This window comes from Chiloscyllium plagiosum, unplaced genomic scaffold (assembly GCF_037043375.1).
Source record: "Chiloscyllium plagiosum isolate Xiang-an unplaced genomic scaffold, Cpla_swu_hap1 HiC_scaffold_3, whole genome shotgun sequence".
NCBI lineage: Eukaryota > Metazoa > Chordata > Chondrichthyes > Orectolobiformes > Hemiscylliidae > Chiloscyllium > Chiloscyllium plagiosum.
In genome coordinates this window covers 55,224,593-55,252,249 of record NW_028270141.1, presented here as the reverse complement: position 1 = coordinate 55,252,249, position 27,657 = coordinate 55,224,593, and the positions used below count along the sequence as shown (strand labels likewise).

Below are 27,657 nucleotides of genomic sequence, written 5' to 3'. Positions count from 1 at the left end.
GGTAAGAGAGAGAAGAAAGATCCAGAGAAACATTCCCCAACACCTTGACCAGAGAACTTTAATGAGATCAGCACATTACATAGCCTGTTTGTCCTCTGGGATCATTTAATCATCCTTAATTTTCATTGTCATATACTTTCTTTACCTAATTAAGCAATGTATCATATCTAAACTGCTGCTTCTAAACTCAACAAACTGTCATAAAATTGCTAGAAATCATTGACTGTCTGTATTAGATAACCAGAATCATGAACTACTAAAACCAACAGGGAAATGATTGAGATCAAGGAGGCTTTTTGATTATTCTGTCCATTTTGGTCTCATGATTTTAATAACTGTAGTTTTTAATCTAAGATAAAATAATGGATACCTTTATCTATTATTTTTTCTCCATGATAATTTGTTTAACTTCTCACTATTTCCCTGGGTTGCATACTCCTCTCTAGCTCAGAGCACATTTTGTGATCATATGCCTCTGAACTTGGAGAATGGGCCTGTTGATAAATGTCCCTCTCATTTCTGCTTCCTTCCTCAGATGTACAATTGACATAACTGAAGGTTCATTCGCAATTGCTTATCAAAGCTTGGAATTACCATGGTTTGATTGTACAACATTGATTAATAAGTCAGTTTACTATTACCTTAGATCCCCGTGATCCTCGTGTTCCAGGTGGACCAACTGGCCCCTAATTGAAACAAGAAGACAACAGTTAAAGGGTTAAAATAGAAACTATTTGATTTATCAGAATGGATATGTTTTCATTTCTTCATCTCCTCTTTCTCCATAATGACACAAACCTCTTTTCCCTGTATTCCTATTCCTGCAGGTCCAGGGTCACCTTTGTCTCCTTTCTCTCCAGGCGGTCCGAAACCGTCCCCAGAATCTCCCTGTAACCATAGCAACAGTTTACATAAATGCAGATCTTCAGACTTGCACTGTCAAAGCTAAAAACTGTACTCAGCAGCAATAGAGCCATGAATCTGGGATTACTCTACGGAAGAAGTAGGCAAATGAATGAGGAAGTCCAAATGGAACTCTTTCTTTACAACGGTGAATATTCAAAAGGGGAAGACTTTCACCTGGAACTCAGCAGAGCAGAATGCTGAATAATCCCCACAGTTACCTTTGGAAGAAAATAACTTTCATTTGTATAGCTCCTTTCACATATTCATATAACATTACATTAGAAAGAATACAGAAAAAATTTACTAAGATGCAACCTAGACTGGAAGGTTTGAGTTATTAGGAGAGATTGGATAGGCTGGGACTTCTTTTCCCTGAAGGGTGGGAGATTGAGGGGTGACCTTACTGAGATTTATAAAATCATGACAGGCATAGATAAGGTAGATAGCTGACAACCTTTCGCAGGGTAGGGGAGTCTAAAACTAGAGGGCATAGGTTTTAGGTGCGAGGACAGAGGGTCTAGACAAGGAGCTTTTTCACATAGAGGTGTCTGGAATGGGCTGCCAAAGGTAATGGTGGAAGTGAGTACAATTTTGTCATTTAAGAAACATTTAGACAGGTACTTGGATGCAATAGGTAAGGAGGGATATGGACTAAACACAGGGAAATGGGACCAGTTCAATGTGAAAAATGGGTGGCATGGGCAAGTTGGATCAAAGGTCTGCTTCCATGCTACAGACCTTTATGACATCCTCAATGTCCCACAGTCATTTCTAGACAAATAACTTTGGCAATGGCTTTAGTTCGGCCGGGAAACCCGACTACCAATTTATACATAGCAGCATCCCAAAATACAAAAATGTAATCAATAGCCATTTTATTTGTTATGGTAGATTCAGTTTAGGGATTCAGGTTAACTCAAATCTTACTTTACTGAAGAAAAGCAGTGTCCCATGGGTACTTATTTGTCAATAGAGTGAGTAAAATTTAATGGAGAGGGTGTTCTCCTGTGCTGAAGTCTATGAGCTGGCTGGTGGTGGGACATCTGTTTATCACCCTGCAGGAAGTGGGTGGGGGTGGGGGTGTTCCTTGTAAGGGGGATGACAGGAGGAGAGTTCGGGAAGGGGGGATGGAGATGCAGTGATGTCCTCCACCCTCCACCATTTGCCTACCCAAGGTCCAAGTAAGGTAACCTATCAGACATTCCAAACCCCCTCCACCCCATCCCTCTTCCCATTGTGGCTAGGGGAGAAAGCAAGAATTCATTCAGCACTTAAATGCAAGGATTAGGTCAAATATAATGGGTTGTGGGGGGGTAGCGGGGGGAGGGTTGGGGGGCATCTGAATGATTGTTACTACAGACTGACTGTGTTTCAGTGTCCGCTTCAAGTATTTACATTCGTGGGAGTACCATTGTGTTTTCAACATTGGCAGCTTTTAAATAAATATACCAGGCATCAGAGATACAATATAAAGTACAGTAAACTCCCTGTTATCCAGCATGTATGGGAAATAGGATGTGCCAGTTACATGAGAAATACTCTTATAGTAACCCAGTACAACATGCCCCAGTATTCCTGGAATAAAAAACCTTAAATTTAAATCTCACAACGATAGTGCAATTTATTCACTGGATTCTGAAAACTCTGATAACACTTCACCAGCTTGTAGTTGCATCTCAAGCAGCAGCTGATATCTAGAGCTCAGTAGATGGGGATTTAGGTCCTCTTGAATAAATTTCTTATGTCTGTCTGCTTGCATCATTCTCTCATGTGTGACAATGTTATGGTTTTAAGAGGTGTATTTTATCTTTATTTTATTAGATTCCCTACAGTGTGGAAACAGGCCATTTGTCTGTCAATACCAACCCTCCGAAGAATAAACCACCCAGACCCATTTCCCTTCACTTACCCCTGACTAATGCAGTTATATTTATGGAGAAAGGTTAAGACAAAGGTACTGGGCAGTCTGCTCCAAAGCCAATAAAGTAAATAGCTTGAGAGGCCTGAGAGTTGTTTTAAAGTGGGAACAATAAAAGTAGCCTGAATGGGTGGGGTCAGGCTACCACAGAACCAGGATTTTTAGTTTTAGTTTTTCTGTTGTTGCTGCTAGGGTTTTGAAGCTGGATGTGGAAGCTGCTTTTCCTCTCTCTGTTACAGCTAAAAGCTTAATTCTCTTCTGTTGCTAGAATTACATGTGAGACACTCTATTTTACTGAATTTGCCTATGCCAAAGGTCACGTAGGTCACAAAGGTGATGAAATGTCTGAAAACAAACCTTCCAGCTCAGCAAGCAAACTTAAAACTAGAATGTCAAGCTGAGCTACAAATTGTCTCAAAAATCTCAAACACCTATGGGCCAATACGTAAAACTAGCCCAAAGATGGGAAACCAATGACATCCAACTGAGCGCCACCTGCGAACAACTGCATTTTCTATAATGCTGTTATATCGGTACAGTTAAGTTAGAGTAGTTTATATATATTATTATGTTAAGCATTTTGAGAGAGTTACAGTTAAGCCACTTTTCTTTTCATGTTAGTTTGTATTTTAACTGTAGTGTATGAATAAAGTATGTTTTGCAGCAAGACTGGTAGATTGACCAATCGAATTGCATCAGGAATGGCAATGCCTGGCACTTGCCTTTGAATAAGAACAGATAGGATCTAGGCTATCTTCTTCATTTATTTTGACAGAGTTTGGTCTAGTTCATAACAAATTGGGGGCTCACCTGGGATCAAAATATTGAACACAAAGTTGAGTTTAGGATTATTGGACAAAAAGGCAGTGAGTGGTGTGTGTTGGTTTTTTTTATTTTGGGCATTGCACTCAGTTTATTTAAGTAGTTATTTCAGGAGTTTTACAGAATGTCATTTACAAAATACCATGCAAGGACTGTAACAAATACTACATCAGACAAACAGGCAGAAAACTAGCCACCAGGATACATGAACGCCAACTAGCCACCAAAAGAGGAGAAATTGAGGACTGCAGATGCTGGAGATCAGAGTCGAGAGATGCTGTCTGACTTGCTGTGCTTTCCCAGCAACACAATCTCGACACCAGCCACTAAAAGACATGACCCACTATCACAAGTCCTTACAGACAGATGAAAAAAGACACCACTTTGACTGGGACAACACACCCACTGTAGGACAAGCTAAACAGAGACACGCATGTGAATTCCTAGAGGCCTGGCATTCTAACTGGAACTCCATCAATAAACACATCGAGTTGGACCCCATCTACCATCCTCAGAGAAAAGGAACCAGAACTGATATCACCCATCTTAAGAAACCTAGACACATAAATAGAAAGCAGGACATATCACCAGCATTTCACTGGAGGCTAATTGATGATGTCACGTAGTATGGTGATGAAATGTCCGAAAACAAACCTTCCAGCTCAGCAAGCAAACCTAAACTAGAATGTCAACCTGAGCTACAAATTATCTCAAAAATCTCAAACACCTGTGGGCCAATATGTAAAACTAGCCCAAAGATGGGAAACCAATGACATCCGACTGAGTGCCACCTGCGAACAACTGTATTTTCTGCATGAAAGCCTTAGGAATCAGGTACTACCAAAATGTCTTAAATATAAACCACTACTCGATACCCTACGAGTCAAAAGAATAGCAGAATAGAATGGCCGCAGAAAGTTGTGAGAAATGATTAACGATGCTCACAATGAAAGCCATGAATACAATTGTGAAATTTGCACCAAAACCTTTATATACGAACGTGACAGACCATGAATGGACAGAAACATAATGAGCCATAAGCATCAAACAGCAGAAAATGAAAAAAACTAACCCTGCAGGAAAAACTGGACAAGCTCACAAAAAAGACCAACACAGACCACACAGAGGTTTGGATAAAAAAACCTATCAAACCAACCACTAACAGATACAGGAAAAGCCATCCTAGTAAGGTTGTTAAACTACAACTACAGAGACACAGACAAAAAAAGACTTCCTGGCAGCATTAGAATCAACACTGAAAGACAATGGACTCACACAAAAACCAAGCAGACCATCAGACAGTTGCACCAACACTAAGCAGGAAAAAGGAAGGGAACACACTCAACACACAGGAAAGGAAAGCCCTAGAAAGATTCAAAAAAGACAAAAACAATGTAATCCTACATGCCAACAAAGGGCTCATGAACTCCATTCTAAACAGATCATGATAGACCCGACCCCACAGCTAGAAAATCATATCACATCCATGTTGAAAAGGCTTCAGAAATTAGGACAATTAAATAAAACAGTTTTCCAAAAAATGAAAAATGATCCATCACACCCGCTTCTATGGACTACCTAAAGTACACAAATCAGCGCACCCCCTCAAACCCATAGTCTCATTAACTGGAACACCTACATGCAGACTAGCCAAGGAACCCCACCAAAAACTGAAATATCTATTAGAAGACTCATGCCACTCCATTCACGCCACCCAAGAGTTCATGAACACCATCAAAGACACGAAGATCGAAGAGGACTGACTGCACCACTAGAGGAACCAAGGACACAAACACCAGACAGCACCAACTTCATCAGCAAAGACAAAATGCTCAAGCTAGTAGACCTATGCCTTACCAAACACTTCACATTCAATAACAAAATCTACAAACAAATCAATGAAGCACCTGGGCAGCTAGGAGAAAGCGAAGACTGCAGATGCTGGTGAGTCAGAGTCGAAACATGTGGCACTTGAAAAGCACAGCAGGTCAGGCAGCATCCAAGGAGCAGGAATGATGAAGGGCTAATGCCCAAAACATCGACTCCCCTGCTCCTAGGATGCTGCTTGACCTGCTGTGCTTTTCCAGCGCCACAAGTATCACCAATATCGGGGTTCCTAGCAGAAGCAGTAATGCAGAGACTTGAACAAAGTGCTTCACCGGAGACTCACTGATGATGTTACCTAGTATGGTGACAAAACATCTGAAAACAAGCCTTCCAGCTCAGTGAGAAAACTTACAAATGAGTTTAACAGAAAGTGAACAAGGCAACGTTTTTGCAATTGACAACAAGCTCTCATTGGGGTTCCCATTCTCTCTGTAAAAAGAAGAGGTAATTAAGTAATAACTCAACATTTATGATTGCTGGAAATGGCATCAGAATGATTGAAAATGGCTAAAATTCAATTTCAAATGAAGCAGCTTGAAAATGAAAAGGAAACAGAATAGTTTGAGCTATGATTAAAAGCAGAAGAAAAAGAAAAGGAATGCCCTCGCAAAAGCAAGGGAGAAAGAAAGAGTTTTTTGAACTTCAGAGATTGGAACTGAAAACTCAAAGTTGAATTAGAATGATGGAGGTAGAAATGAAAGGTAGGAGTGGGAATGAAGACAGTGAGGGGGACCAATCCCATCCCAAATGACTGCTGGGGACCTGTTTTAATATATCCAACAGTTTCATAAATTCAATGAGAAGAATATATCAGCCTTTATCATTTCATTTGAGAAGCTGGCTAAATAAATGAAATGGCTGGTGACTGTGTAGGTATTGTTGATCCAAAGTTGGTACTTTGGATCAACTTTGGTACAAAGTTGGTACAAAGAGCTAGTGAGGTATTTGCATCACTCTCAGAGGAGATATTTGGAGAGTATGACGAGGTGAAAAAAACCATTTTAAGTACCAGAATGCTACAGACAATGCTACATACAATTTGAAAGGAACATACAAAGTAATTTTGATGGGTACATAAGGACATTAAAAACAGATCAAACATTTGAAGCTTTTAGAGAGGCGATTATTTTGGAGGAGTTCAAAAATTCACTTCCTGAAGCAGTGATAACTCAAGTGGGAAAGCAGAGAGTTAAGTCTGCAATATTAGTAGCGGAAATGGCACATGATTATGAGTTGGCTCGTAAATAAAAGTTTGGCTTCTGATATTAATTTCAATGTGTGATGGATAGAAATTGGAGAAACAGAAATCCTGAAGTGTTAAGGGAAAAGAAGATCTCATTGAAGATAATACATACAGTTTACCTCTGTGTAAAATGCAAGCCCATTAGGGGGGAAGAGAAGTTTAAAAATCTCCGGTGTTTTCACTCAAATAAAGATGAACACATGAAGTCGCAATGTTGGTAGTTCAGAAAAAGCACTAAAAAGACAAATGTGGGAAAACAAAATAAGACAGGAGTTTTGATGAAGTGATAAAGGAAACCACTGTGGGAGCTAAAAAAGCTGCAAAAATGTGCAAATTAATTAGGGTTTGTTTGAAAAGTGCCAGATCTCTTTAAAGAACTGACTTGCATAGGTAAGGTTTATATACCAGGAGGAGCAGATAAAGAAATTAAAATTTTATGAGATACGGGAGGAAGTCAATTTTTGATGGTGAGAGATGAGGAGATATGTAATTTGGAAGGACTACTGCCAGAAAAAGTTGTAATATGTGGAATTCATGGTGAGAAGAGCAGTGTTCTATTACATAAAGTGAGGTTGGAGAGTCTGGTGAAATGTGAAGTGGTGGTAGGAATAATACAGAAATCCTCGGTGCCTAAAATACAGCTTACCCTTGGTAAAGATATAAGTGGATCATGTGGGTGTATGGTTGAAAGGTCAGTGGAAAATCAGGTAAATATATTCTAGGATGTTTCCTGATTGTGTGGTAACAAGGTCACAAAGCCACAGATGAAAATAGAAGGAGTAATCAAAGAGTAAATTTAAGAAAGTTGAAGTTCAATTATCAGAAACTATGTTTGATCAAATGGTTGAGAAAAACAACAAGAACAGATGGAAGACAAAGTGGATATTTTTAGTTCAGAGGAATTAGCTTAATTACAACAGAAACATGAAAAACTAAAGCAGTTGTATTAAAAAGTATACACGGAAGAAGAATCTGAGTGTATCCCAGAATGTTACAATCTTAAAGATGTTGTCTTGATGAGGAAATGGAGAGTATCACATATTCAAGTGGATGAGAAATGGGCAGAAGTTCATCAAGTGGCATTACCAGTGGGTTGTAGAAATGAGGTGTTTTAGGTAGCACATGAATTAACAGTAGGAGGTAATTTGGGAATAAGTAAAGCTCAAGCCAAAATACAAGAACATTTTTGTTGGTCTAGATGACATAAGGAAGTGATTGAATATTGCTTGACATTATATGTGTCAGGTAATTGGAAAACCTCAGGCAATGATAAACCAGTGCCCTTAATACCCATTCTTGCATTTGTGGAAGCTTTTACAAGAGTTTTAATTGAATCCTACCTCAGCTGATAAATCGGTATTCCTCCATGTTGAACAACACTTAGAGGAAGCACTTAGAGGTGGGCACAAAATGTACTGTAGGTGGGAGATTTCAATGTCCACCACCATGTGTGTCTTAGCAGCAGTACTACAGATCGAGCTGGTCGGATCTTAAAGGACGTAACTGCTAGACTGGGTCTGCGGCAGGTGGTGAGGAAACCAACAAGAGGGTAAAACATACTTGACCTCATCTTTACCAATATGCCAACTGCAGATGCATCTGTCCATGACAGTGTTGGTAAGAGAAACCACTGCACAGTCCTTGTGGAAATGTAGTCCCACCATAACATTGAGAATAAGCTCCATAATGCTGTGTGGCACTATCACCGTGTTAAATGGGACAGACTTCAGTCAGATCCAGCAAGTTAAGACTGGGCATCCGTGAGGCACTGTGGGCCATCAACAGAGCAGAATTGTACTCCAGTATAATCTGTAACTCGTGGCCTGACATAATCCCACTCAACCATCAAGGGGTTCAACCCTGGTTCAATGGACAGTGCAAGAGGGAATGCAGCACCAGACATACCTGAAGATGAGATGTCAACCTGATGAAGACACCAAACAGGACACCAAACTTGCATGCCAAACAGCATAAGCAGCACGTGATAAGCAAAGACAGAGCTAAGTGACCCCATAAACAATGGATCAGATCTCAGCTCTACAGTCCTGCCACATCCAGTGATGAATAGTGTTGGACGATTAAACAACTGTTTGGAGAAGGCTCCAAATATCTCCATCCTAAATCATGGAAGAAGCCAGCACATCAGTGCAAAAGGTAAGACTGAGTTTTTGACAGCAACCTTCAGTCAGAAGTGCGAAGTGGATGATCCATCTTGGCCTCCTCCAGTGATCCCCAGCATTACAGATACCAGTCTTCAGCCAATTCGATTCATTCCATGTGAGATCAAGAAATGGTTGGAGACACTTGACACTGTGAAGGCTATGTGTCCTGTGAACATTCCGGCAAAAGTGCTGAAGACCTTTGCTCCAGAACTTGCCGCTCTCCTAGCCAAGCTGTTCTAGTACATTTACAACACTAGTATTTACCCAACAATGTGGAAAATTTTGCAGGTATGTCCTATACATAAAAAGCATGGCAAATCCAACCCAGCCAATTACCACTCCATCAGTCTACTCTCAATCATCAGTAAAGTGATGGAAGATGTCATCAACAGGGCTATCAAGCAGCATCTGTTCAGCCCTAACCTGCTCAGTGATACCCAGTTTGGGTTCCACCAGGGCCACTCAACGCCCAGCCTCATTGCACCCTTGGTTCAAACATGGACAAAAGAGTTCAATTCCAGAGGTAAGGTAAGAGTGACAGCTTTTGACATCAAGGCTGCATTCAAGTGAGTGTGACATCAGGGAGCTCTAGCAAAACTGGAATCAATGAGTACTGGGGCAAACTTTCTGGTGGTTAGAGTTATACCCGAAACATAGGAAAATAATTGTGGTTGTTGGAGGTCAGTCATCTCAGCTCCAGGATATCTCTGCAGGAGTTCTTCAGGGTACTATCCTCGGCTCAACCATCTTCAGCTGCTGCATCAATGATCTTCCCTCCATCATAAGGTTTTAAGTGGGGATATTCGCTGATGATTGTACAGTGTTCAGTACTGTTCATGACTCCTCAGATACTGAAACAGTCCATATTCAAATGCAACAAGAGCTGGTCAATATCCAGGCTTGAGCTTACAAGTGACAAGTAACATTTGCGCAACACAAATGCCAGGCTATGACCATCATGAAAAGAGATGATCTAACCACCGCCACTTGTCATTCAATGGTGTTTCCATCACAGAATTCCCCACTTTTGACATATCATTGACCAAAAACTCAACTGGACTCACCACATAAACACAGTGGCTACAACAGCAGGTCAGAGGCTAGGAATATTGCAGAAAGTAACTCACCTCCTGACTTCCCAAAGCCCATTCACTACTTACAAGGCAAAGTCAGGAGTGTGATAGAATGTTCCCCACTTGCCTGCATGACTGCAGCCCCAATGACACTCAAGAAGCTTGACACTATCCAGGACAGAGGGGCTTGATTGGCACCACATTCACAAGCATCCACTCCCTCCACCACCAACACTCAGTAGCAGCAGTGTGTACTGTCTACAAAATGCACTGCAGAAATTCACCAAAGATCCTCAGGCAACACTTTTCAAACCCATGGCCATTTCAATCTAGAAGGGCAAGTACAGTAGATACATAAGAACATCACCACCTTCAAGTTCCCCTCCAAGTCATTCACCATTCTGAACTGGAAATATAGCATTGTTCTTTCACTGTCACTGGCTCAAAATCCTGGAATTCTCTGCCTACTGGCATTGTAGATCAAACTACAGGAGGGGAATTGCAGCAAGAAGGCAGATCATTATCACTTTCTGAAGGACAATGAGGGATGGGCAATAAATGCTGGCCAGCCAGCGACACCTACATCCCACAAGTTAATAAATTTTAAAAAATTATATTGCTGGTAATGTGTCTGAGACAACTGAATGTACTGATCATAATCCCTTACAGTTTCTGGACAAGTTTAGGATAAAACATCCAGACAGTTTAGATGGAGCTTATTATTGCAGCCTTCAATTTCAAAATTGGACACGTGGCAGGACATGAGAATGCAATTCCTGATACATTGTTGCAACATTGATGAAGGAAGGTGGAGGCAATCAATGGCAGGAAAGAAACTGACTCAAATGGACTGTATGAGCCTGATGAAGGGCTTATGCCCGAAACGTTAATTCTCCTGCTCCTCGGATGCTGCCTGATCTGCTGTGCTTTTCCAGCACCAGACTCTCGATTCAAATGGACTATAGTTATGAATGTTTGCATGCTTACAGTCAACATAATGTATGTTCATTGTTGTGTACTAATAATGTAATGTTAAAGGTTTTTTAAAAATGAAGATGCCTTTGCATATTGATGGTCCTTTTTAAGGGGGAGGTGTGAAAATACTATGGCTTTAAGTGGTGTATGTTGTGCTGACCTTTTTATGAAGAAAGATTAAGACAGAGGTCCAGAGCAGTCTGCTTCAAAGCCAATAAACAGCTTGTGAGGCCTTGAAGTTTTTTTCTTAAAAGTTGGAACAATAGAACCAGCCTTAACAAGTGGGATCAAGCTTCCACAGAAACCGGATTTTTAGTTTTAATTTTTCATTTGTTGCTGCTGGTTCTCTTCCTGCTGCATATGAGATAATTTATTTTACTGAATTTGCCTTTGCTAATGGTGTGTTTATGGGATGTTTTTATACTGGAACAATTAATTATTGCAATTAATATATGTATATCTTATTATATTAAGCATTTCAATAGAGTAAGAGTCAGGCCAATTCTTTTCTTTTTATTTTGCCTGTATTTTAACTATCTTATATGAATAAAGTGTGGTTTGCTTCAAGATTGGTAGTTTGACCAATTGAAGTACATCTGGAACACCATGCCTGGCACTTGCCGTTAAAATAAATAAATGTTTCGGTCTAGACTATCTTCTTCATATACTTTGAGGGGGTTTAGTCTGGTCCATAATATATGCAAATATTGGGACTGCAGGAAATTAAATTGCATTAAAGCTTGTGGAGTAAAGTTTCAGGGCATTTTCCACTCTTTCGGCAGCAGTCCATCATGAAACTCTCTTAGCCTGCTTCTCTGCCATCATCACTTTTCTTGAACTTTAGGTTCCAACCACTGCCTATAATGTTTTCTATATTTAATGTCATTTTCATCGGATCATCTTTATCAACATCCAGCCATCCATCAAACTCATTTCTGGAAATATTTCTCACTGGATTTACAAAGTTAACACAGGCAACCAATTTCATGATTCTTCAAGGATAGTTTTGCCAGTTGCATGAAAATTCCAGATGGTTAGGTACCAGATAACCAGGTGTTTACTCGATTGATGTTAACATTCTGTAGGGATTGCAAAAGAACAATCTGCAATCAGTCTCCCAAATAGCTGAATTATTAACCATTGGTTTAACCAACATTTCTGATTTATTAGCTCCACCCAATTCTGAAATATACTGGATAATGTGGGTTTTACCATCCTGCCTTTCACTGCCTTGTCGAAGGCACTTAACAGATTCTGGGGTGTAGACATTCTCGCAATATGGTAACAGTTACCGATAAATAACCTGATTACTTTATAGGATCACAGAATGGATACAGGACAGGAGAAGGCTAACTGGCCCATGTGCTGGTTCGCTAAAAATGCAAATCATCTTATTCCCAATCCCCTGCTTTTTCAGTATAGCTCGACAGATCCTTGCTCCTCAAACAACTTTTGAATGTCCCGATTGACTTTCCACCACATGCTCATTCCAGATCCTCACCACTGGTTTTTCCTCATGTCATTGTTGCTTTTTTTTGCCATTGAACTTCAGTGGGTGTTCTCAAGCTGTACATCAAAGGGAACAGCTTATTCCTCTCTGCTCTGTCCACAGCCTCCATGATTCTGAACACCTCAAATAAATCTCCTCTCAAGCTTCTCTTCCCCAAGGATGGCAGTCACAGTTGTCTTTACAACTGAAATTCCTCATCCCTAGAAACACTCTCAGGAATCTTTTCTGTAACCTCCCCAATATCTTTATCTAAAATGAAGTTCCCAGACAATGTATTTTATTTGCTATGTTACGTGGCACTGCTACCTCACAGTGTCAGGGACCTGAGTTCGATTCCACCCTCAGGTGACTGTCTGTGTAGCGTTTGCACACTCTCCCCGTGTCTGCATGGGTTTCCTCCCACATTCCAAAGATGTGCAGGTTAGGTAGATTGGCCATGCTAAATCGCCCATAGTGCCAGGGACTTGCAGGTTGGATGGATTAGCTGTGGGAAATGCAAGGTTATGGGGATCAGGTGAGTCTGTGTGGGATGCTCATCAGAGGTCGGTGTGGATTCAATGGGTTGAATGTCCGGCTTCAACACTATAGGGATTCAATGAAAAGATCAACATTGACAAGGAGGTCAGAGATAATTCCCTTGTTCACCTTGAACAGAATGCCAGGAGATCAATTACACTCCACTGAGACAGGAGACTCACATTTAAGAAACAGCACATCCAACAGTGCAGCAGTTCTTCGTATTGTGCTGGAGTATCAGCCTAGATTCTGTCCACATGTTCTAGAGTTGGTCTTGAACCCAACACCTGCTGTCTCAGAGACAAAAGTGCTACTCCCTGAGCCATGGCTGGCACTTCAATTTACAGTTGGTCTTAATCTTCATCAATCTTCATTAAATCATTCAATCTTACAGCACATTGGGATGCCCAGTGTTCCATTTTATCCTTACAGTGCTTTAAAAAAATCGAATTAATCCCTCTCCCCTGGATTTTCTGCTTACATTTGCAATAGTCATTTAGATTCAAAGATTCATAGAATCGCACAGTGCAGACAAGGCCCTTTGGTCCATTGAGTCTGTACCTACATAACTACAATAAAAAAAACATTAATTCCAATTTCCTGCACTTGTCACACCTTTGAATTGTTTCATATTTGAAGTGCTCATCCAATTATTCTCTAAAGGTTGTAAAGTTTCCAGCTTTCACTACTTTCCAGTGTATTCTAGGTTCTCATCACCCATTGAGTGAAAATGTTATTTTCCCTAATATCTTCTGAATTACCTGCCTTTTCTCCTTAAACTATGCCCTCTTGTGATTGACCCCTCAGCCAAGGAGAATAGCTGCTCTCTATTCATCCTGTCCATACCCCTCATAATCCTATATACCTCAATCATGTCCCTCCTCAATGTTCTCTGCTCTGAAGAAAACAATCCAAATCTATCTAGTCTTTCCTTATAGGTAACTTTCTCCATCTCTCCCTCAGGCAACATCCTGCTGTACCTCCTCTGTACCCCCTATCTCATCATTCCTGTAGTGAGGTGACCAGAACTGCACACAGTACTCCGGATGTGGCCAGACTAACATGCTGTACAACTCCTATATTATCTCCTGGCTCTTATACTCTATGCCACGACTGATGAAAGCAAGTGACTCATATATCTTCTTAAGATTAGATTAGATTAGATTACTTACAGTGTGGAAACAGACCCTTCGGCCCAACAAGTCCACACCAACCTGCCTAAGCGCAACCCCCCCATTCCCCTACATTTACCCCTTCACCTAACACTACGGGCAATTTAGCGAGGCCAATTCACCTAACCTGCACATTTTTGGACTGTGGGAGGAAACCGGAGCACCCAGAGGAAACCCACGCAGACACGAGGAGAAAGTGCGAACTCCACACAAACAGTTGCCTGAGGCGGGAATTGAACCCAAGTCTCTGGCGCTGTGATGCAACAGTGCTAACCAGTGAGCCGTGCTGCTGACTTTGGGGATCTGTGAATAATTACCCCAGATTCCTCTGTTACTTTGAGCTACCCAGTGTCCTGCTATTCATTAAATACTTCCTCATCTTGTTTCTTCTTCCAAAGTGCATCACTTAGCATTTATCAGGGTTAAATACCATCTGCCAATGGTCTGCCCATCTGACGAAGCCATCTATATCTTGCTGAAACCTACAAACATCTTCTTTGCTATAAACCATTCTACCAACCTTGGTGTCATCTGCAAAACTGTTTAACATTACCTCCATTTTTATTGCTATCATTTACATGTATAACAAACAATAAAGATCACAATACTGATCCTTGTGGTACACCATTGGAACCCAACCTCCAGTCACTCGGACAGCCTTCTACCATTACCCTTTGTGTCCTATTACTAAGCCAGTTTCTGATCCAGCTCACCAAGTTTCCCTTAATTCCATGTGCTTTAACCTTCTCAATCAGTCTCCTATGTGGGACCTTGTCAAATGCTTCGCTAAAATTCATATGATCTATATCAACTCAATTTCCCTCATCCACTCACTTGATCACATTTTCAAAAAAAGACTCTAACAAATTTGTTAGGCATGACCTCCCTCTGACAAAGCCATGCTGACTGTTCCTAATTAACCCATGTTTTTCCAAGTGGGTATTGATTCGCTCCTTCAGAATTTTCGCCAACAGTTTCCCTGCCACCGATGTGAGACTCACCAATCTGTAATTTCATAGTTCTTCTCTACCATCCTTCTCAAAATGTAGAACCACATTAGCCAATCTCCAGTCTTCTGGTACTTACCCCATGGCCAGAGATGAATTAAAATTTTGTGTTTAGAGCCCCCACAATTTCCTGCTTTGAGCCCACAGCAGCTTGGAATGCAATTCATCTGGCTGGGGGTTTGTCTGTTCACAAGCCTGACAGAGCCTCCATTATCCCCATTCCATGTCAAATGGTGCAATTTCCTCACAGTCTCTTTTCCTGAATTTTGTACTCACGTTCTCCTTTTCCAGAGTAAAGACTAAAGAAAAATATTTATTTAACACCCTTCCAATATCCTGCAGCTTCACACATAGATTGCCCCCTTGGTCCCTAATGGGCCTAACCATTTCCCTGGTTAATCTCTTCCTTTTAATGTATTTATAGAACATGTTAGGATTATTGTTAATCCTGTTCATAAATCCTTTTTCACTTCAACTATTTCTTTTTTCCATGATCGCTAGGAAAATTGTACAAGACGTAAAATGGGTTGTCAATGGCTTGGCTTAGGACATAAACATGATGATAACACCAGTATTTCTAAAGATAATAACAGAATGAAAAGAAATAAAAACCTTGTCACCCTTTTCACCCTGTATTCCTGATTGGCCTGGTTCTCCTGTTGTTCCCTAAGAAACAATAAAAGAGAAAGAAAGATCATCATCGATCAATATTTGATCATAATCAGAAAGTGACAACCCAGTACAAGTAAACAACCCATTATCCGAAATCCCGAAATCCAAAAAGCTCCAAAGTCCAAAGGTTTTGTGTGAAGTTTTTTTCTCATAAACAAAGTTGTTTGGCATGCAAAAAGTTAACCCAAGTCCACAACCACTCGATGCATGTCACTCAGATGCGACGTGGGCGTGGTGGGGGTGTGTGGCCCAGCACTAATGTGTCTCAATTCTGTCTCAAGGCCCGTTTTACTCAGTGTGTCTGCTCCTCCAGTCAGAGTTTTAAAAATTTCACATCAAACTGTCACCTATTCTGAAATTTGAAAAATTCTGCATTCTGAAACCCAGCTAGTCCTAAGCATTTCGGATAAAGGATTCTGCACCTGTACATTGGATCTGTTAGAGTCTGCCAAACCTCCTTAGAGCAGTACTGTCACAATAATTACAAAGTAGAAAATCCTTCCCATTTAAGACTGTGAGAGAGGCTCAAGTATAGTGAATGCACATGAAACTCATGGAGGAGGGAAATCCTAAACTGACATATCTTGAAAGAATTACTTCTTGAAGCAAGATTAACCCTTAGAAAACTTCCAATTACAAGCTTACCATTAAAAAAAAATCCTTGTGTTGAAAACAAGGCTCACTGTATAAATTAGAAATGCTGCCTGGCACAGGTATTTCAGCTGGATAAGCTTGGGTTGTTTTCTTTGAAGCAGAGAAGGTTGACGGGGACCTGATAGGAGTGTATAAGATCATGAGGCGGATGGATTGAGTAAGTAGAAAATAGCTGTGCCCCTTAGTTGGGAGATCAACAACAAAGGGGTATAATTTTGAAGTGAAAGGCAGGTGGTTTAGAGGGGATTTGAGGAAAATTATTTTCACCCAGATGGTGGTGAGGTCTGTAATGCAGTACCTTGGAGGATAATTGAGGCAGGAAACTTCACGGCCTTTAACAGTTACTTGGATGAGCATCTGAAGTGTCATAACCTTCAGGGCTATGGGCCTAGTGCAGCAAACTTGGGCTAGTGCAGGTGAAATATATTTTTGGTGGGACAGACGCTATGGGCCAAAAGGCCTCTTGTGTACTGTGTAACACTATAATCCTATGATTCTGGCAGCATCCGAGGAGCAGGTGCCTGAACTGCTGTGCTTTTCCAGCACCACTCTAATTCAGAATCTGGTTTCCACCATCTGCAGTCATTGTTTTTACCTCTTATTTTTCTGAGTTTTGCCATGGCAAAGACTGAATCATTCAAAGCTTTGCCCACTTCTTCAGGTCCAGTTTAAGCAGATTTGTGATTAGCAGATTTGGGGCAATTCTTTCATCTATCCAGAAATGAGGGATGGTGAATATAGTGTGATAATATGGGATCAGCACAGGATCATTAATTCTCATACATTTTCAACATTAATTTAAGAATGTTCAAACATACTTACTATTTCTCCTTTTAATCCTTTGGGACCCACAGGACCTGGTAATCCAGGTCGACCCTGAAAGACAAGAATGTTTGAAAGTATAACACTTGAAACTTTGCTAAAGGGAATGATAATGGGAAGCATCAAAGCTCTGTCAATAGAATGCAGCCATCTAGTTTCAGTCCTTTCTTGTCTGCCTTCAGATATTAGATCTGTCATATGCAGGCTGGACCCTACACTCTGCATTAACATAATATCACTGACATGAATGGTGAATGTCTACACTCCTGCAATAATAATGCAGTCCTCAATGTTTTTTTTGCCAAAGTGGCAGAGTCATAAATCTTCCATCATCATAGCTTCTCCCACTTGTACCTGTCATATTTTCATTTTACAAACTAACCTATTGATTATCAGTGTCGATGAAAGAATTATGTTATGTTCCATGTCAGCCTGCACCTTGGGTATTCTCAGCTATCTTTGAGTCTGAGAGCCTTGGAGACAAGTGGCATAACTCATACAAGGCTGACCTCTAGTACTTAAGGATGGAATGATCAAATTCAACCCATTGTTACAATGAAGTGTCTGAGGGGGAATTTCAGATTAGAGCTGGATAGCTAACGTTGGTATGATAATGGGACAGAAGATCAAATTGTCACTAAATTCTATCTTGCACAGTGCCAGGATGTTGGCCTCGCTGATGTTATCACTGATTCTCAGGCATCCTAAATTCAATATGATCAATTGACTTGCTAAGTCACTGGAGAAATCACTCAGCCAGCTACACTTAAGTCAAATATAGACAATACTGGATCAGGACAGGAAGCCCTTTCTTTCATAGATTTCATTAAGTGAATTTTTTTTCTATAATTTAACAACCTTTCAGCTCTAGATTTTTTTTGAACTCAGTATAAATACTTGTGTGAGGAAGTCTTGTAGTGCAGTAGATAGCATCCCTACCTTAACACCAGAAGCTTCATCTATGAGTCTCACACTCAGAATTGTTGGCCATAGAAAGGATGTTCATATTGTGGTCAAGTAGATTGTTCTGAGGCCTTTAATCCTTTCACTACATCTGATTGAAGAAGATATGACTGGCAGAGTCTACTTCTCAGCCATTTTGCAGAAGGCAATGGCAAAACCACTGCAGTATCTGCCTTATAAATATGGATTAGATTAGATTAGATTAGAGTAGATTAGATTAGATTAGATTACATTACAGTGTGGAAACAGGCCCTTCGGCCCAACAAGTCCACACCGACCCGCCGAAGCGAAACCCACCCATACCCCTACATTTACCCCTTACCTAACACTACGGGCAATTTAGCATGGCCAATTCACCTGACCCTGCACATCTTTTGGACTGTGGGAGGAAACCGGAGCACCCGGAGGAAACCCACGCAGACACGGGGAGAATGTGCAAACTCCATACAGTCAGTCGCCTGAGGCGGGAATTGAACCTGAATCTCAGGCGCTGTGAGGCAGCAGTGCTAACCACTGTGCCACCGTGCCGCCCACAATGGACCAACCTAATGGAAGTACATGGCTTAATCCAAGGAAACAGGGACAGAGGGGCAGAAGGTAAGACAGATGGACTGAAATGTACTCAAGTCACCTACAACCTCATTTAAAAGTTAATTTCTGAATTCAATTTTTTTCCTTCATTTTTCCGATATCGTGGGCTTGTTTTAGGAACAGGGATTATGGATTCAATCTGGTGAATCTTTTCCACAATCGCTCCTTTTTCATGTGAACATCAAACCCTGGCCCATAGATTCAGCACCATGGACAATAATCTGTGTCATTGTTTACTGTTCCATAGACCTAGGATGGTTTACCCCCTTGAAAGTGTCACCCTTGTGAAGTTCAACTGCCTATCTTACAGCTAATATTCAGGTCTTAAAACTTCAAGTTTTACACAATTCAATAAGGTAACTTAGATTTTCTCACTGGCATGCTGGGATCTGAACTCTTTCCCTGGAATACGGTTCCATTCATAATCATTAAGTTCCCACACCGGTCCTTTGAATGGTAGTGAGGGGTAAGCCTTTGGGAGAGCTAGGTACTAAGGTGATAAGCTGCAATTGCACTGAATAGCAGGATGGGCTCAAGGGTCTAAATAGCCATTTGTTTCCAAAGAGGAATTATAGTAACTGCTCCTGAGAAACCCTTAAATGGATAGCTAAATGAGCTTACTTTCTTGCATTTGTCTTAAAATCAATTCTGTGTTGATTTTAGTGACTTCACTTTATTGCAAATTGAATGAGAAATTTTAGCTTTTTCTTCTCATGTGCAGAATTGCTAGTTGCTTCACCCAGGTATAACACAACAATCTTCACTTAAGAGTGACAAGTCAGTGATGGTTTAATCTGGTTATAAAGACTGCAGTATGACTTCCAGAGTAATCATGGACCAACGGAAAAACATGTCCATCCACAATGCAGGAAGAGGATGGAAAGGAACCTATTCTCAAATTAAATGGTGAAAATGTGGAACTTGCTGCCACAGCAATTATGTGAGATGAATTGCATAGGTACATTTAAGAGGTAGCCTGAAAAAGGCATGATGGAGCAAGGAATAGACAAACGGAATTGAGATCTTGTGGTGAGGTAAAGTTTCATGTAAAGAATAAAACTGGTATGACATCCAGTTATAGTCACCGCACATGAGAAAGGATCTGAGAGCCCTTGGGAGGGTACAGAGGAGATTTATCAGAATGATTCCAGTGTTGGAGGACTTTAGCTGTAAGATTAGGTTGGAGATGTTAGGGATTTTGAGAGGAAATAAAGCAAACATCAGCAAGATTATGACAGGTTTCGATCAAGTAGACAGGGGAAACAGATTCCCATTAGTTCATTGTACAAAGAGAAGGGGACACAGATTTAAGGTTTTGGACCAAGACGGGGGTTGGGGGGGGGGGGCGGGATGAAGAAGATGTAAGGATGAAGGAGCAAATTACTGCAGATGCTGGAATCTGTACTGAAAACAACAAATGCTGGAGATCACAGTGGGTTAGGTATCATCCATGTAGAGCGAGCAAGCTAATGTTTTGAACATAGATAACCAATGAAGAGTTATCTGGACTCAAAATGTTAGCTTGCCTTCTCTCCATTGAAGATGTAAAGATGATTGGAACCCACTTATCATGGAGATAGTGGAAGTACAGACAACAAAAAAATTCCAAACAAATTCAGTGGTCACTTAAGGGAAATAAAGTTTTAGGATTACAGTTAGAGAGTAGGGGATTAAGACTGACTGGAGAGTTCTACAAAGCTGGCATCAACATAATGTATCCAAGGCCCTCCTTTGGTACCATAATAACTTTATAATTCAGCTTCAGTTCAGTGCTGTTCATTTCAAGTGAGGAATTGTTTTCAGGGGTTTAAATATAATTAAGTAATAGAAGATTGAGAGCCGATCTTATTGCAACATCCAAATGTCTCAGGGGTTTGGACATGATAAATGTGAAGAGGTTGTTTCCCCTTATGTAACAACCAAGGATCAGAGGGCACAATCGCAGAATAAGGGGTCATAGATTTAAGACAGAAATGAGAAAGATTTTATTCTCTCAGAGGATAGTAAATCTGTGGGATTCTTTACTCGAGAGGGCTGTTAAGTTTGAACCATTAAGTATATTCAAGGCTGAAATAGATGGATTTTTAATCAGTAGGAGAATCAAGAATATTGGGAAAAGGCAGAAAGGTGGAGTTGAGGATTATTTGATCAGCCATGATCTCAATGAATGATGGACCAAACTCCTGCTTCTGCTTCTACATCTTATGGTCTTAAATACATCAGGTTTGTGCAACAGTAGACAAACAAGATTACTTCATCATTGTCCTTTCAGTTGTACAGTGCTCTTGGGCTGATCTGTGACTCCTTGTCAAGAACCAATAGCCATATTGCAATGTTAGAAATACAATGATAATCTGTTTGGGCTGTAATGTGGTTGATTCTCAACTGCCCTCTGAAATGGCCTAGCAAGGTATTCAATTGTATTAAATGCTACAAAGTCTCAACAAAGAATTGAAACCAGATGGATCACCTGGCTTTGACCCATGCACCAGAAAAGACAACACCAGAAACAGCACTGTTGACACTTAAAGTCCTCCTTGTTAACATCTGAGGGGCTAATGCCAAAGCTGGGTGAATTGTATCACAGACTAGTCAAGTAAAGACCTAGACATAGTACTCATGGAATCATACTTCACTGTCACCACCATCACCATCCTTCAATATTTTCTGTGCCACTGGCAGGACAGACCCAGCAGAGGTGACACCATAGTGGTGTAGAATCAGGAGTCCTGAACATTTACTCTGGACCCCATGAAGTCTCATGGCTTCAGGTTAAACATGCACAAGGAAACCTCCTGCTGGTTATCATGTACCGTACTCTTTTGGCTGATGAATCAATACTCCTCCATGTTGAACAATGTTTGGAGTAGGTACTGAGGGTGGAAAGGGTGCAAAATGTACATTGGGTGGGGAATTTCAAGCAGCAGCACCACTGAATGAACTGGTCAGGTCCTAAAGGATATAACTGCTAGAGTGGGTCTGCAGCAGGTGATGAGGGAATCAACAAGAGGGAAAAAGATACTTGACCACATCCTTACCAATCTACTACTGCAGATGCATCTGTCCATGAGTGACCACCACACAATCCTTTACATTCATGAAGTCCTATCTGGATATTAAGACTACCCTCCAAATGACACTATCACTGCGCTCAATAGGACAGCCTTTGAATAGATTGAACAACTCCAGACTGGGTATCCATGAGGTGCTATGGTTAAGAACAGCAGTAGAACAGCACAATTTGCAACCTCATGACCCAATTTATCACTTATTACCCAACTTAACCCTTACCATCAAGTCAAGGAATCAACCTTGATTTAATGGACAGTGCAGGATGGCATGTCAGGAGCAATACCAGGCATATCTAAAAATAAGATGTCAACCTGGTGAAACTACCATACAGGACTACTTGCATGCTAAACAGTGCAAGCAACCAGTGATAGACAGGGCTAAGTGATCCCACAACCAATGGAGCATTTATAAACTGAGCAGTCCTGTCACATGTAGTTGTCCACAAATATCTCCATCCTCAATAGTGGAAGAGCCCAAGACTTTAGTGCAAAGGTTAAGGCTGAGGCATTCACAATGATCTTCAGCCAGAAGTGCTGAGTGGATGATCCATCTTGGCCTCCTCCAGTGATCCTCAGCATCATAGATACCAGTCCACAGCCAATTCAATTCAATCCACATGATATGAAGAAACACTTGGAGGCAGTGAATAGAGCAACAGCTATGAGCCCTGACAATTTTCTGGGAACAGTACTGTTTGAAGTCGAAAGCGTATATGGTCACTTTAAGAGACAAATGCCTTTTCTGAGTTGAGAGATTGTGACAGCACATGTGTCTGTGATTAGCTGTTAGGTACAGAGAGTGCTGAGAATTGATAATATCTAACAATCAACTTGGGGTTATGTTTTGATGTTAAGGCAACTGGAGTTGAATTTAACGAGCTAATTTAAATTGTGCCCAGGATATCAAAAACCAACTGAATTTGAACTTGATTGTATTGACAACATTGGACCAATGAGAGGTTATGAGCCTTGAGAATTTAAAAAGGACATTTTGAAAATTAGTCAGAGCCAATTGCCATAGGAAGAAATAAACATGTCAATGTTCTCAAAGAAATCTCTCAGAAGATATTTTATACAAAGACACTCACAATAAAAAAAGAAAAATCAACATGGGGATCTAAGGAGAAGACAGCAGAATTGGAAGGATGGAATGAAACAGCAGATTCAGATGGACAAAAGAAAGCAGCAGATTTGGAAAATCACAAGGAAGACAGCATAAGAGACTATAGGGACTTTGAGAGATTAAGTTCATATTTAATAATTGTTATTGGAGCAGCATGTTTATAGAGTTGGGATCAGATAGTGATTAGTTAAGAAAAAGGGTGCTTGGGTTGTTATTAGTTTTTGTTTAGCATTCACTGTTAGAGATAGGTAAATAAATTGTTATTTTTTCTTTAAACAGTGGAAATAGGAGGTTTTCTTTCACTCACACTTTTGGCGGATTATGAGGCGAGGCGAGCTTTTTCTGCGGTGTTAGTTTTAGTTAGCAGAGGGGTTTGAAGTATTGAAGAGTTGTGCTCCAGAACTTGACACTTCCGTAGCCAAGCTTCCAGTATAGTGACAATATGGCATACACCCAACAATGTGGAAAATTGCACAGGTATGTCCTCTACATAAAAAAACAAGACAAATCCACACCTTCTAATTACTGCCCCATAAGTCTACTCATGATCACCAGTAAACTGATAAAAGATGACATCAACACTGCTATCAAGCAGCACTTGATCAGTAATAGCCTACTCAGACACCCAATTTTGTTTCTGCCATGACAGCATAGCTTCACACATGAATGAAAGAACTGAATTCCAGAAGTGAAGTGACAGTGACAATCCTCGACATCAAGGGCTGCATTTGACCTAGTGTAGCATCAAAGAACCGTGGCAAAACTAGAAACAATGGGTACCAGGAAGCAAGCTCTTGCCTGGCATCTTGCCTGGCGCATAGGAAGATGGGTCTAATCATCTTTACTTCTGACCATATGATTTAGGTCAGTCATTTCAGCTCCAGAACATGTCTTCCAGAGTTCCTCAGGGTAGAGTCCTTGGCCCAACAATCTTCATCAATGACCTTCCCTCCGTCATAAGGTCAGAAGTAGAGATGTTTGCCAATGTTTTCACAATGTTCAGTACCACTTGTGACTCCTCAGATACTGAAGCGGTCCATTTTCAAATGCAACAAGATCTGGACAAATATCCTGGCTTGGCAAACAAGTAGCAAATAATATTTGCGCCACATAAATGCCAGGCATTGACCATCATCTCCGATAAGAAACAATCTAACAACCACCCCTTTACATTTAATGGTATTATCATCACTGAATCATCCACTACCAACATCCTTGGGGTTATCATTGACCATAAACTCAACTGGACTCATGATATAAACACAGTGGCTACAAGAGTAGGTCAGAGGCTATGAATACTGTGGCAAGTAATTCACTTCCTGATTCACCAAAACCTGTCTAACATCTGCAGGGCACAAGTCAGCAGTGTGATGGAATACCATTCATTTTTCTGGATCAGTGTAGCTCCAACAACACTGAAGAAGCTTGACACTATCCGGGACAAAACAACCTACTGGACTGGCACCACATCAGCAAATATCCATTTCCGCCACCTGGCCTGGTGTACATGTGACTCCAGACCAGAGCAATGTGTTTGGAGTAGCAGACAGCACCTTCCAAACTGACAGCTACTTCCATCCAGAAGCACAAGGGCAGCAAATATATGGGAATACCACCACCTGCATACATGCTACTCACTATCCTGACTTGGAAATATATCACTATTCTTTCATTGTTGCTAGGTCAAAATGCTGGAATTTTGTCCCTATGGGCATTGTGGGTCAAGCGACAGCATGCAGACAGCAATGGTTCAAGATGGTAGTTCAACTCTACCTTCTCAAGGATACCTACGGATGGGTAATAAATAATGACCAGCCAGCAATGTCCATACTCCCACAAATGAATAAAAAAGGCACAGTGGAATTGTAAACATGCTGCTCCATTCACTTGGAATGTGACACAAAATCAAACAAAACAATTATACAGAACAATCAGAAAGGAAATTTGACAGAAGTACCTCCAAACCTGGCTTTCCAATAAGTCCAGGAAGTCCTGGTTCTCCCATTTCACCCTTTGGAAAAGTGATTAAATTATCATTAATTAATAATTGCAAAACAGTGAGGTTTAAAGTAAGCAAGATAACTGCAAATAGATAGCTTCACAGCTCCACTCTACCTTTAAACCAGGGTGGCCTTGCAATCCTTTGTTTCCTTTAGGCCCCTGTAAGAAAACAATCACAAGTTGTTATACATGAGATTTACCGATCTTAACACCAAGTATGAACTAGACTAGACCTGAATTATAAACACAAATTGTTGGAGAAAATCAGCAGGTCTGGCAGCATCTATGGAGAGAGAAACAGAGTACAAAAGACATCTCCTTTAAAACTCTTATTCACAGACAATACACTCACTTCCTGTTACCCCTTTCATCAAAACTAACCTGCTGTATGAATGCACCAGTTCTGAAGAAGAGTCACACTGGACTCAAAATGTTAACTCTGTTTCTCTCTCCACACATGCTACCAGACCTGTTGGGTTTTTCCAGCACGTTCTGTTATGTATCAAATCTTCAGCATCCACAGTAAATTATTTTTATTGAAAGGACTTTGTTCGTCTCCATGTTTTGTACACTGTGACATGAATTCCAAACAATGCCACAAGTCAAAATAAAAACCTAAAGAACTGCAGTTGCTGCGAATCTTTCTGAGAAAAGGCTACTGGTCCCGAAACGTTAACTTTGATTTCTCTTCATGAATGCTATAAGTCAACCTGAATCAGCTCTTCTTCTTCAAAATAAAACAAGCAGAACTATGATATTAAACTACTTTTGATGACAATAGTTTTATTTTGCTGAGTATAAAAATGGTGCCAAAATAAGTTTGCAATGACGCTGCCTGTCATTCCCTCAGTTAAAAAAAAAACAAGGTAGTTAGGGCACGTAGTGAAGATTTACACATAAGCACATTATATGGTCTGAAGGGATAAGGTGAATTCCCCATATTATTAAGAATCCATTCTTAGTCCTATTGCTGTTCAGTTGTCAATGAGGGCCAACAGTTTCCCTGTGGGATTGGGAGGAACTGCAGGGGGAAGAAAATCAAAGGCAAAGCAGTCGACACGCTGATATTGATGGAGATTGAGAAGGACCTGGCCATCTCCTCAACTGGAAGTCTGTGACATAAGAAGACTATGGGCACCAATGGAACTTGACTGGAATTCACAATGAATCATCACCTAACTTAATCATTATAAAAGTTTATGGGGTAAACGTAGAGATAGCCAAAAAAATGTCAAGAAGGGATCTTGAGCTATTACATCAATTTAGCCTACTTTTGGTTCAGGATTCTGTCTTTGTAAAGAAGATTGTGAATTCTTCCAAGTCTGAAGTGGTCTACCATGGATTAAATAAAACTGGCAATGTTCTAATTACTCTTAACTGAACTTCTCCCACACTTCTGCAAATGTTTTCCTGTCTAGGTAGATAATTAATCCAGCCATATGAAATGTATAGTTCATGCATACAGTCATTTGATGTGAGGAGGACTTATGCTAAAAAGTGCAGCCTACATGGAGTATTTTAGCAAGGGAGGTTATAAAAACACTTGTTAAACCACAGCTGGAGTATTGTGAACAATTATGGGCATCACATTACAGGAAGGATGTGAATGCATTGGAGAATGCAGAAGCAACTTACAAGAATGATTCCAGGAATGAGAAACTTCAGTTATGAGTATGCATTAAATAAATTGGGACTGTTCTTCTTGCAGAAAAGAAGACTGAGAGGATATTTGATAGAGCTTTTCAAAATCATAAGTGGACTGGATAGAGTAGATAGGGAGATGTTCTAGCTCACAAAAAAAGAACAAATTTAAAGTAATGTGCAAATGAAGCAAGCATGATGTGAGAAGAGTCTTTTCAAACAGAGAGCAGTTAGGCTATGGAATGCACTGCCTGGTGGAAGCATTTGAGGCATTCAATAGATATTTAGATAGAAATGATGTGCAGGTATACTGCTTGTTCAACAGCTATTTACATGATGTCTGGGATGAGCGTCACATTACTTGCTTTTCAAAACATGCAGCAATCTTGAAAAACAGTAATTTTAAAACATTTCTTTCTCATTTCAAGGCACAGCTTTTAAAATAAAAATACAAAAATAGATCGACACAATCTTCACAATAGGTTTACATCAAAACTTTAATCGGGCTATAGGTGGGACACTATCTGTAAAATTTGGACATTATAGTAAGGGCAGTAAAGTCAGAAATGTTCCTTGTAAATTTGCAAGGCTATGGGAAGAATGTGAAACAGTAGCTATCAGGAGAAACCTGAGCTACTTAGACTATTTCCATTGGAGTTGAAAAGGGTAAAAGGAAATTCATAGAGGTTTTCAGAATTGTGATGAGTGTTCATGAATTGATTAGGAAGCAATCATTTATTCAGTTTGGTTATTCATTTACGATGGAACGTCAACATAAAATTGATCATGAAGACAGTGAGGAGGGATGGTAGGAGAAACCTGTAGCTGAGACAGAGATCCCATCTTTGAAGCACAGTTTGGACAAGTATTTGGAGCAGAGGTAAATGAAGGCACATAAGGAGATTGAGTAGCATTGAATTGCTCCAGT

The 27,657-nt window shown here is 40.4% G+C and overlaps 1 protein-coding gene across 3 annotated transcripts in view; it reads right to left on the bottom strand.

The window, feature by feature from the left end:
- col19a1 (collagen, type XIX, alpha 1) overlaps positions 1-27,657 on the bottom strand; it is a 422,382-nt gene that overhangs the window by 100,990 nt on the left and 293,735 nt on the right. For all 3 annotated transcript variants that reach the window (XM_087979446.1, XM_087979452.1, XM_087979458.1), the window contains 6 exons: positions 25,203-25,247; positions 25,045-25,098; positions 17,340-17,393; positions 15,804-15,857; positions 799-888; positions 642-686 (listed from right to left, as the gene is read on the bottom strand). In XM_087979446.1, coding sequence (XP_087835572.1) covers positions 642-686; positions 799-888; positions 15,804-15,857; positions 17,340-17,393; positions 25,045-25,098; positions 25,203-25,247 — 342 coding nt within the window. The remainder of the gene's footprint in view (positions 1-641; positions 687-798; positions 889-15,803; positions 15,858-17,339; positions 17,394-25,044; positions 25,099-25,202; positions 25,248-27,657) is intronic.